The 12,891-nt window shown below is 43.7% G+C and overlaps 1 protein-coding gene across 3 annotated transcripts in view; it reads left to right on the plus strand.

The window, feature by feature from the left end:
* Positions 1–12,891, plus strand: part of TLK1 (tousled like kinase 1) — a 313,707-nt gene that overhangs the window by 133,978 nt on the left and 166,838 nt on the right. The window contains exon 1 of one of the 3 annotated variants that reach the window (XM_044303363.1): positions 7,353–7,412. The exons of the other annotated variants lie outside the window; for them this stretch is intronic. Coding sequence (XP_044159298.1) covers positions 7,367–7,412 — 46 coding nt within the window. The 5' untranslated portion in view covers positions 7,353–7,366. Of the gene's footprint in view, positions 1–7,352; positions 7,413–12,891 lie in introns of those variants that run through there. 3 annotated transcript variants of the gene reach the window in all.

A 12,891-nucleotide genomic window follows, 5' to 3' on the forward strand; every position in this document is an offset into this window, starting at 1 on the left:
AAGGATCTCTAGCATTCGAAAGGACATTTTGTGTAGTTAAATTAGCTGACTGGTGTGAGCCTAAGGGGGTGTCCTGCTTCTGAAACTTTTTTTAACCCCTTCGTTTCCACACACATTTTTAAAATCCCCATCCAAGAGCTATGACTTTTTTGGTTATTCATCAATGTATTGTTATGAGGGTATTTTTTTGAAGGACAGTTATAGTTTTTAATGCACCATTTGGGTTACAAGTAACTGATTGATTAAAGCCAGCTGTTTAGCTAAACCCCCTTTGTTGACGTCAGTAAAAAGGTGTAATTAGTGGTCACTAACAGACTCCTGTAGGGTGTTGTATCCATTGAAAAACTCACCTGCCACCTTCTCCGTTTCGGCTCCCATGGTCTGTTCATTGTACAATATTTAATGAATTTTAAGTCTTCACTCTTTCACTTTTTTCACATTTTGTTATGTTATGGTCTTGTGCTAAATAAAAATAAATAAAAACCCCGTCAGTCTGCACTGAATATCCCATAATTTAAAAAGTGAAAACCGAATTTTAGAAATTTTTGCAAATGTATTAAAAGGAAAAAATACATTTTTGCATGGACACTTGAATGTTGCTATGACGTTTGAAATTTATCTCTGGGGTTCTCTAATTTCTCTTGATCATCTTTGAGATGTTACTACACCTTAATTGAAGTCACCTGTGGTAAATTCAGTTTATTGGACATCATTTAGAAAGACACATCCCTGTCTATATAAGGCCCCTTGCAGACGAGCGTGTCCAGGTTAGGTCCGGATGCGTTGCGTCTGCGATCAGGGAAAATCGTGCAAGTAGGTACGCAATTGCAGTCAGTTGGGGTGATTGTAAGCATACAGATGTAGCAGGGGTAACACACACTCTTAACTCAAATTTCTTAACTCATTGCGTTATCTTGAAACAAAAGCCATTGAAAAGCAATTGCTTAACGCATTTAGTTGCATTGAGTTTAGATAACATGTCTCATAAAGCATGTGTGTTAACCCTGCTACATCCGTATCTTGGGATTAAAGGGTAACTGTCATATTTTTTTTATTTGCTAGTTTATTAGAGCTAGGCATGTATACCTGATTTAGTCTGTCAATGATTGTCAAAAGATCTGTAATTACCTTATAATAACAGCTTTCATTAATGTCCTCTGTCCCTTTCCACTGCTCACTTAAAAGACCGTTGCTATGGATTGTCTTTCTTCCTTTTAGTATAAAACTGCAAACTGCATGCCTGCATTAGGCTTCAGAGTGAGGAGGCGTGTCTCTCAGTAATCCAATCTGATTGGCTGGCAGGGAGCTGCTGGCTACAGCAAATGTGTATGGGTAGTGAGGGAAAGCAGTTTTGGCCTCAGAGAACTGGCAGAGGAGCCATCTTGAGAAGGTCCTCATTGTAAATGTTTAAACAGCCGTAACTAAGGGAAAAACTCAAGGAAAACAGTGGTAAGTGAAGAAACTAAAGATTGCTTTATGCATAATGCTGCTGCAGCAGTAACATATGCTTTTAAACATGACAGCCTTTAAATCAACAAGCTGTCTGGGTAAGTATATGAACTTGTTGGGTCCTCCAAAGAGATGTTCATTGTAGAGGTTTTGAATAAGTATTAATTCACAATTCACTTCAGCATATTTGGAAATAGTTTTTTTTTAACCAGTCAACCGTTTTATAGATGGAGCATTTCAGGTACTATCTGGTTTTTAAAGGAGTTTCCCCACTCATAGACAAGAATGAAGTACCCGTCCTATGTGGCTGCTAGGTTGGCTCCTGCTCGCCTCTATGGGAACTATCAAAATGACGTGGCACGGCTTGCTTGGCTATTTTCATAACTCTGGCCTTCCTGGCCAAAGGGTGAATTTTTCCTTTTAAGGGGGTTGGCCTTTCTAGGACTTTGGGATATGATGGCATATTGCTAGGATATGCCATCAATGTGAGAGAGGGGCAGGACGCACCTCTCACTTCTTATCTCCAGAACAGAGCCCTTGAAGTGAAGAAGTTCACACTGCTCATGTACGGCATGCTTTACATTTATCGCTATGGGAGTCCTCAAAACGGCCGAGCAAGCTCGAAGGTTTAAGAAAATGACTAATGACTAATCACCTATCGTTCAATAAATGTAATATTTTGTTTTTTTCATGTTTTGTAGCTCTCTGAAGGTAACATTGAGAGACGGTGGTTCTCTTCAGAATTATATGTAAGGGGCGGTGGAGTATTGTGAATAGACAAGTGTGGGATTCAGTCCTTGTGATTAATGTTTTGCGCCTTATCGTTGTTGCAGACCTTTACTATTGTTGCTTTTATGCTTTTATACTCAAGGCAAACAGTAGGGTGTCGGCTATGTTTAAACTGGCCTTTTTGCATCGTCATGGTCACCTCCAGCATGGTCTTCAGACAACTCCATGCAAACCTGTCCTGTGTTAGATGAGTCACTATTTAATCACAGCCCTTTCATTAGATTCCACCTCCCTTTCAGATTAACCGTTTCTCTGCTGGAATTATTTTCAGTTTTTTGAGAAGGGCATTTTCATTTTATATCATCTTGTATAGTAAGTGATGGTATGGTATATAACTAGGATAGGTCTTTGCGTTATGATCAGTGGGGATCTGACCTCTGAGAAGCCCATGATCCTGCAAAAGTTGGCGCAGGACCCTAGTTAAATGCTAACTTGGCGTCAGTTTTTCACTGCACGGGGACATCCCAGTCACCCCGTGTGCAGGGAACCATGTTGCAGCCCCATTTAAGTGAATGAATAAAAACTTAGAAGGGGATGTGGTGCTAAACCGTTGCCGCCTCCCTCCCCCCTCTGACCGGGGCAGCCGCCTGCGTCCCCCCTCTGACCGGGGCCGCCGCCTCCCTCCCCCCTCTGACCGGCGCCGCCTCCCTCCCTCCTCTGACCTCTGCCGCCGCCTCCTCCCTCCCCCCTCTGACCTCTGCCGCCGCCTCCCTCCCCCCTCTGACCGGCGCCGCCGCCTCCCTTCCCCCTCTGACCGGGGCAGCCGCCTGCGTCCCCCCTCTGACTGGGGCAGCCGCCTGCGTCCCCCCTCTGACTGGGGCAGCCGCCTGCGTCCCCCCTCTGACTGGGGCAGCCGCCTGCGTCCCCCCTCTGACCGGGGCAGCCGCCTGCGTCCCCCCTCTGACCGGCGCCGCCGCCTTCCTCCCCCCTCTGACCGGCGCCGCTGCCTCCCTCCCCCCTCTGACCGGCGCCGCCTCTGTACCCATGAGAAGGCCGACATGGGACATAGTGTCCCATCGAATCAGCCCTGTTAGGGCATATGTACATTGTATAGGGGCTCTGTATTACATGGCTGCAAGGAAAATGAGAGCCACAGCTTGCCTCTGCTAGGAGAGACGATGTAAGTCCTGATTACCCCCCCCCCCCCAACACAGAATGATTGACAGCTCTCCCTGTTTGTGTGTGTACAGAGAAGGCTGTCAAAAATGGTCAGTGTGTGGGGTTATCAGGACTCTCACTGTCTCTCCCAGGAGTCCTGTCAGGATTTACTTTGCCTGTTACTCAGAAAACTTAGCGTATTTTTTGCCATATAAGACGCACCTAGGAAAAAAATAAAATAAATCATTAGACCTCAGATCAGATCCCCAATGTGAATGACCCTATTCAGACCCCCATGCTCAGAACAGACAAAAAAATAATAATCTGAAATCCAACGCTCTTCCTGCCGCGCTGTGCTCTTCCTGACCCGAGGTTGCAGAGCGCCGACGTCCACATGGTGTGCACAGGTCATAATGGAAGAGCTCATTAGTATTCGCCCCATAAGACGCACTGACATTTTCCCCTCCACTATAGAACATGTCACAGAGCTCAGCTTCATATCCTGCTCTTGGATAGGGCAGCTGAATCCCTAGTAGCTGGATTGTGACCTTCTATTGAGATCTTAATGATATGCAGTGGTAACATAAGTGCCTCTACTCATAACTAGCAAGAACAGGTTCCATTGGGTCATATAGTTATTAGATGATAAAATATCTTATCTAAAAAACTGATAAAAGACATAAAAATGCACGGAGTGGCCTTCTGATGGGGTAGTGCTTCCTCTGCAATAATCAGCCAGCTCTGTCGTCTTATTTTTGATAGTCTCCAATTGGTAGGCACAGTAGGAAATTGTCCTGCAAGACAGAAAATTCAATATATTTCTGGATGCTAAGAATACACTTCCCTTGTATTTTTGCTATATAATGCTGGCTGCACGGTGCCGGCTGAGGATTTGGGCGTCACCTGTGTGTTATCCTGCAGAGAAGAAAGCAATTGTATTACTGGTAAGCATTGTGTTGCCATGGCAACCTACTTTTTTATTTTTATTTTATTTTTAACACCATCATCCTTGACATTATTGTAATAGTATTTCTATAACTTGTGTGATGCCATGGTGGGCATATTGTTCAAGTGCTTGACATGTGTAGCCAAGAGAAGCTGATGACTGGGTTATCATGCTTTTACGTTATTTCCAACAGAAATGTGTTATTTTGTATTTAAAAAGGTTATCCCATAAGTAATGTAAAAAAAAGAAAGAAATTCAGATATCCTATAGACTAGTACATGACAGTCTCTCTCTCTCTCTAACAAAGCTAGAACCAGCCCTGTACCTCACATGGATCCAGAGATCTCCCCATTCATTGCTCCAATTGTTCTTCTAGATTTTAAGCTCCTAGCTCAGGGAGCGTGTCCTTTGTGCTGCAGCTAAAGGATGGAACTGTGCATGTGTGTCAACCTCGGTGAGCTGGGCATTGAATTTAGAAAGAATAACTACATTTTTAATTACATGAAATTCCAAAAGTGTTCAGATATAGGTGGTGATTTGAAAAATGTAGAATATTTGTTATGGGAGAACGTCTTTTAATGTTTATATAACTACATAAGTCATTTACTAAGACCCCCTACGCCAGAAACTGGCATAGAAAAATGTAAACAACCAGAGTTTGTAACTTTTTGGCACCAGCATATTCACATGACAATTTGAAATCTACTCTAGCTAGGGGTTGGCATGTGCCTAATGTATGACTAGGCCTGCGCCTCCTCTGCTGGCGCAGGGGATGTCAAAGGCCGGCGTAAAATGCTGGTGTTTAATAAATAACCCCCAATGTGTTTTACGGATAATGCATGACCATCTGTAGTCAGGCTTTAAAAGAGGAGCGTTCACCCCTCCTGACATGTCTGTTTTACAAACTACTTGCTTTCCCCCGTGTAATACCAATTCCGGAGCATCTATTCTTTTGACTCTATGTTGTGTCATTCCTTTATTAATCCTGCTGAAATTATAAAGGAATTACTAGCAATTTGCATTGAGGGTCCAGATGGGTGCTACCAGTTTGGGGGGGGGGGGGGGGTGTCCCTGCACAGTTTTGCTACTAATTGATTCATAACTTATAGCAGGAATTATAAAGGAATAGTATAACATAAACAGTTGAGTCTCATTATTCTGACCACTTCCTACTTTCGATGTCGGCAGCGTGTAGATGATGAGGTAAGTCACGTGTGGCGAGCTGGCTCGGAAAGTATATAGCAGGCATGTCCAAACTGCGGCCCTCCAGCTGTTGCAAAACTACAACTCCCAGCATGCCTGGATAGCTTACAGCTATTATGGCATGCTGGGAGTTGTAGTTTTGCAACAGCTGGAGGGCCGCAGTTTGGACATGCCTGGTATATAGGGTGTGATAGGCTGTCTGCACACATATCACTCATTGCTGTCATGGGTAAAAGGGGCGATTTATCAGAGTAAAAAGGGATGATTGCTGCCTTTCGGGCCCCGGGTGGCAGTATTTCTGAAAGTGCGCAGTTTGTGAACTGTTCTCATGCTGCTGTGGTGAAAGTGTATGGTGAGTGGACAATTGGCTCCATTGTGAATAAGCAATGTGCAAACTGCGGAGCGCCACGTGCCATTGCTGTGAGAGTAGAACATCGGCTATGAAGGTGCGCGAGGGCGGATGGACACACCACAGTGGAGCAGAGCAACACCAAAATGAACCAGACGTGGGTAGGTACTGCGTATGGTCACTGCTCCCTCCTCTGCTAACAAAGCTGCACCGGCAGAAAAGGCTTCAATTTTCACATCCGTATCGGAATTGGACCTCCACTCATTGGCAAAGGGTTGGCTCATAGTTATTTCAGTTGCCCATAATTTCAGTGACGGGATCGTCCTGCATGTCTTTTTCTTTACTGAAAAGGATGACGCTCTCATCTCGGCGTTACTTTGGGTACCAGGAGACAGACCTGTTGAATCCTTGACTGACTGCATAATAGTCAATATAGTTATTATATATATTTTTTTTAACGAAGATGTATTTGTCTAGAAAGCCCTGTCGGTGTAAGGGGCTCATGGACCTGGGGTGCATTGTGGATTTGTGTTACACGGATCCGTATATGTGGCATCCATAATTTATGGGCTCACTCCTCTGTATGCTTCCATTGCATACACCAGCCTGCTGAGTTGTGTGCTGTGGTTTTTATATACTTGGTAGGAATTTTTAGAAGTACCTATTATGTGTATGTTCACTGAAAGATGGGACATAACCAGAGGACAAACACCGGAAAGGTCCATTTCGAACTTGGGTGCATCTACTTTAGTGTTGGCGCTTTTTGTTGGAGACAAGGCTATTAAACCTGATCGGGTTTTCGGTGGGTATCCTCAGGGTATTTCTGTTTTATGTGTACTTGGCCTCCTATGATATTGACCCTAATTTATATAATTAGTGGGGACAGAAAAATGAGACTGTGACAATGTATATAAATGAATACATTTATTAGATTTATTAAATAAATGTAATCTCTGTGCAGCATTTTTAGAATATAATACAGGTATATAAATAAGTGATGAAAAATGTATGTCCAATGTATTTTTTTCTGCAAATGACCCAGGAGACCCCCAACCCAATGCTCTGAACCTGTGCCCAATTAGAAAAAAAAACAATCACCTACTCGCCTGTCCGCAGTCCCACCATTCCTGCGCCACTGCCCCGTTCCCCGGCTCTTCCTGTCTCTGCCGGACTAGAAGTGGCATGGTTCCGTGACCACTGCAGCCAGTCGCAGATCTCAGTGGTCACATCTGCTAGAATGGCATGTCACTGCTAGTGACGTGTGCTTGATGTGCTGTTCTAGGACATGTTACCGATGGGGCCACAGGACCAAGCCGCTTCTGGGGTGTGGCAGGGACTAGAGTCGTAATGGGAAATTGGCACGGGAATGGCAGTAGTGCGGATAGGTGAGCTTTTTTTGTAATTGGGCACAGGTTCAGTGCATTGGGTTGGTCGGCTCCTAGGCCAGACCCATCCACATGATAATGTTATACTTGAAATATACCAGAAAATTAATAACGGGTCACTCTCTTTCAGCAAAAGGGGAATTTTCAATGTCCTACGCCTCTGTTGAGAACACTGACTATTTACTGCATTGGGGTGAGTATCTCTATATACATTTAGCATTTATGTAGAGGACTCTTTTTTTTTTTTCTTCCTTTTCCTTTCTACTTCTCTGAATGCAGATACGTATGTAAATTCACTTTCAGTAAATATGTCAATCTGGTCAAAAGCAAACATTATTACCTGGATTACCCAACAATAAAGCGTGGGCCTCTCCTGGCAACTGCTGTCAGAGCACTGCTCGCGGGGTGATGGGCTGTAGCTTTTGTGTCGTGTGTACTTTCAGTGAATTATTACTTGGATTATGTCATCTTTCTTATGCAGGTTATAAATATATTCTCTATGATCAAATAGTTATGAGGACTCGCCTATAATTTATTTCCCCCTCTTCGAAAATGAAATTTTAAATTTATTTAGGTAGAAAATGTATATGTATTTTAAGGGGTTATGCTATGACTGATGCAAAAAATTATAATAATTAAAGTGAGACATCATATAGTAGTACATGATGATTTCTCACAAAGCTAGAACCGGCCCTGTACCTCACATGGATCCAGAGATCTTCTCATTCATGGCTCCAATTGCTCTGATAGATTTATTTCAGGCTGGCAGCTCGGGAACGTGTCCCTTCTGCTGTTGCACTTTCCCTGTAACTGCTACAGCTTCTTACAGACAGTGACAGTTGAAGGTTTAAACTGAGCATGTGCGACTACCTCAGCGAGGTGGGCAAGAAATAAGGAGAAGAACATACGGTAGGTGGCGCTGCACTGATACATTTTATAATTACATGCAATTACAAAAGTAATCAGATCTGGTTTGAAAAATGTAGGGTATTTTTCGTGGCTCAACCCCTTTAAGAAAAAGGCTTTATGGTTCACACTCTGGTTTATTGGAAAGCAACCTAGGTGTAAGTACCATTCAGATTTTCTCATTCATGTGGATTGATGTTTTTGACCAACTTGGTGTCGAACCTGTTTAATAGGTTGGTCAGTAAGGAAAATACGAAGTTTCACCATTGTAACTGAAAATATGTGGTCTAAAAACCAGGGCAAGAAATGGACATTGTCCTTCTATAGCACGACTGGTTCCTTAAAGGTACACTGACAGGCCTTCTGAGCATAATTAGATCTTTTATATGCCCCCCTAGGTCTTATAATAAGTTTCCAATTCATATAAGTATTATCCCTGTGCGCATTGTAAAACGTGAAAAATAATCTTTATAATCACCTGTCCTTTCTGCCCAAGGGGCGTTCTTTGTGCCGCATTTGTGCCCAGCCGCGCCCCAACTGCCAGATCCTTAGACACGCCCATCTCATTAGTATTCACTTTGCTGGGCGGTATTTTCCTGTCCCCGACATTCGGAGATCCTGCGCATGTGCCCGACATCCTCGCCCGCCGGGATCACATTGCGCCTGCGTCCCCTATTGAGGCTGATGACCGTAACTTCGTATTGGGCATGCGCGGGATCTCCGAATGTCGGGGACAGGAAAATACCACCCAGCGAAGTGAATTCTAATGAGATGGGCGTGTCTAAGGATCCGGCAGTTGGGGCGCGGCTGGGCACAAATGGGGCGCAAAGAACGCCCCTTGGGCAGAAAGGACAGGTGATTATAAAGATTATTTTTCACGTTTTACAATGCGCACAGGGATAATACTTATATGAATTGGAAACTTATTATAAGACCTAGGGGGGCATATAAAGATCTAATTATGCTCAGAAGGCCTGACAGTGTCCCTTTAAAGGTGTTGTCCGAGATTTTGATATTTATGGCCTATCCTCAAGGTTAAGATAGGTTATCGCTATCATACCTGCTGTGGTCTGACTCCCGGCACCCTGTTGATTAACTGTTTGAAGAGTCGGCAGCACTCCAGTGATCAATGTGGCATTTTCCTAGGCCAGTGACGTCACGTTCATCGGTCACATGACACATTCAATAAGTGGGGCTTATCTGCAATACAAAGCACAGCCGCTATGGCACTGTGCTTGTGAAGCTGTGAGGAGGCCGCAGCCTGGCTACTGTTTAACTGGAACATACTGCAATCAAAAGGCACATAAGGGTAAGTCCACGCGTTACTGAAATATCGCTAATTTGCTGTCACAGATTTTCCTGCTGCAAATCTGCAGTATTGCACAGTTCCGGCAAAGTGGATAAGGGTTTAATAAATCTCATCCACACCTTGTGTAAAAAATCTTCAGTTTAAATTGATCTGCAGTGCGGACTTGAAATCTGCAGTGTATCAATTTTCGCTGCAGATCTCCTTTGCTGCGGAGTATGTAAAATCCAAAGCCACCTATAGCAAAAAAAAAAAAAAAAACACACCAGACTTTGTCACTGTATTTTCAGCCACGTAATAGGGCACCTTTATTAAAACGGACATTTTAGACGCCGGTCTGTCTTAATAAAGCCACTGGATGCGCCAAAGTTATGAAGAGGGGCCGATCCACCGCTGATTCTAAATGTAAGACAGCTTCCTTGCTGTCTTAAATTTAGACCATTTTCTACGCCTGTAACAGACGTAGAAAATGATGGATGAGACGGGCCTACCGGCCTGTCGCCTTCCCTGCCCACGCCACGCCCACAATTTTAGACCGTGAGCAGGACAAAGTCGCAACTAACCGCTGCGCCGCTATCTGCGCCTGAAATGCACCTAATTTAGGCAAATTTCAGTACAGTAAGTGACCCCCATAGTTTTAAAGAGATCTTATAGTTACAATTTATATTTTAAGTAATGCCCCCATCATGCCTCCTGAAAAAATAAAAGATTCATCCTTACCTGCTCCACGTTGCTCTGGACCTTTGCGCTGGCTCCATCTTCCGGTCCTGGTAATGTTTACATCCAGCTGGCTATGGGCATGGTCACATGTACCGCTCCAGCCAGTGACTGGCTTCAGCGGGGACATGGCCACAAACATCACATTACCGCTAAAGCCAATCATTGGCTGGAGCAGTGCATGTGACCATACCCATGCACCACCGTATGTAAACAGTATGGGGACCGGAAGATGTAGGCAACGCGTAAGACTTGGAACGTCGTGGAGTGGGTAAGTATGGATTTTCAGGAAACAGGCTGGGGCATAACTTGAAATAGAATTCTAACCAGAAAAAAAACCCTTTAAGGTATCAAGTTTAAAGGGATTTCATGAAATAAAATGGCTGAAGATTCAGCTGAAGATCTTACCAGCTGTATTCAGGATCTTAATCCCTGACAAGTAGAGAGGAGAAGGAGGATGAGGCAGCTTTTTACCTCAGTGTTGTGAAGTAACTTGTCCTCGTGTGATTAGGACAGGTTTTGTGTGCACTAATAGGACGGCGGCCATTTTATTTCCCCTGATGATTGCTCCCTAGACAAAACGAGACATTATAACTAATGAAAGGTAATTGGGAATATATTTATAATAAAGTAATATTTACTGTAAATATTTTCAGTAATTTTTATTAATTCCCGGAGAACCCTTTTTATTAGGGTTGTTACTTATGCTTTCCACGTATATGGCTCAAAGGTAAGGTTTTATCCTTACAGGTCTTGTTTCTGGAGCGTAGCCGCAGTAGGCTGTGTCGGTCAGTATCACGTACAGCATGATTTCCTTTAAATGATTAACGGATCTTCTCTCTTGGTTTTGTTGACCTTAATAAAGGAAGCTGTCCAGAAATGGACCATGAATGTAACTTTAGATTCCTGAAATAGATCACCCTATGACCCTTTACAAGTATCTTGACAACACACAGCATCATGTGTCTGCTGTCTATATAACAACATTCCTAAGACATCTGGCTTGCCGTTGAGAGGACAGGACAGGTGCTAAGAACACTCAAGGAAACCGTTCCAACCTCTATAGTTAAAGCCATGAAGAGTCTGATGAGCTAGATCATCAATAAAGTAACAGTCCTCACATGTAATGCGTCTTCTAAGGTTATATTCCCATCTTTATGAAGTCATGGTATATCACTTTCATTAGTGGGGTCTCACTTCTGGGACTTCCACCCATCCTGAGAATAACGGGGCAGCAGCGCTCAACACTGCTTCACCTTCACTGTCATGGCACGGCTGTTCAGGGAGCTGCGGCATGGCCTCATACCAGTTGAATGGGATATGCCATCACTTTATAACATGGGATTATCCATTTAATGGATCTTCAACGGTTTCTCCTGATATTAACCCCTTGAGGACATCTGCTGCACTTGTACAGAGGAGGTCTGCACATTAAAGGTGGCGCCCACTCTGGAGCGGACGCATAGCCCCCGGGTTTCTGTGGTTTTACACAGTAGGCTCCCGGAGGCAATGTCTGCAATTGGCGATAATGGCAATCACAGACATTTAATCCCTTTAGTGCCACGGTCAATTGTGACCACGTCATCTGAGTCAGCTTATCCCTGGAGCCCTGCTCCCCCGTGGCCCAAGCGGCTCCCCCACATAGCCATTGGGGAAGCCATTAGTTATATTTGCTAACCACGAGTTTTACCTGCCCGTGACTTTTTTCAGAAAATTTCCAAAACCCACTTTTTAAGGACCAGTTCAGGTCTGAAGTTACCGTACTTTGTGAATCTTACATAATAGAAACCACCCAAAATGACCCCATTTTAGAAACGACACCCCTCCAGGTATTCAAAACTGATTTTACAAACTTTGTTAACCCTTTAGGTGTTCCACAAGAATTAATGGAAAATAGAGATAAAATTTCAAAATTTAACTTTTTGGGCAGATTTTCCATTTGAATCCAGTTACAAAGCAAGGGTTAACAGCCAAACAAAACTCAATATTTATGGCCCTGATTCTGTAGTTTACAGAAACACCCCATATGTGGTCGTAAACTGCTGTACGGGCACACGGTATTGCGCAGAAGGAAAGGAACGCCATATAGTTTTTGGAAAGCAGATTTTACTGGGATAATTTTAAAGGGAGTCTTTCACCTAAACTGACCATTATAGAACACTAACACAATGATTTGCATTATAGTCCCCACATTGGAATGCAACTTACCGTATAGCTGTCCGTCGCTTATTTTCGCTAAAAAACACTTGTATTCAATATGTTAATTAGCTCTGAAGGTGCCCAGGGGCGGCGTTCAAACGGCCGGTGCCCAGTCCCCTCGTCCCTTTTCATATGAAACCCCTGCCCTTTCACCCTTCTGGCCCGCCCTAGGTTCTTCAGAAATCCAGCACCAGCGCCATTCACAAGATTCGACGCGCCTGATGCACCCCCTAGAGCGGAAACTCCAAAAAAGTGACCCCATTTTAGAAACTACACCCTTCAAGGTATACAAAACTGTCACAAGAATTAATGTAAAATAGAGATGAAATTTAAAAATTTCACTTTTTGGGCAGATTTTCCATTTGAATCCATTTTTTTCCAGTTACAAAGCAAGGGTTAACAGCCAAACAAAACTCAATATTTATGGCCCTGATTCTGTAGTTTACAGAAACAACCCCTATGTGGTCGTAAACTGCTGTACGGGCACACGGTATTGCGCAGAAGGAAAGGAACGCCATACGGTTTTTGGAATGCAGATTTTGCT

This window comes from Bufo gargarizans, chromosome 8, assembly GCF_014858855.1.
Source record: "Bufo gargarizans isolate SCDJY-AF-19 chromosome 8, ASM1485885v1, whole genome shotgun sequence".
Taxonomy (NCBI): domain Eukaryota; kingdom Metazoa; phylum Chordata; class Amphibia; order Anura; family Bufonidae; genus Bufo; species Bufo gargarizans.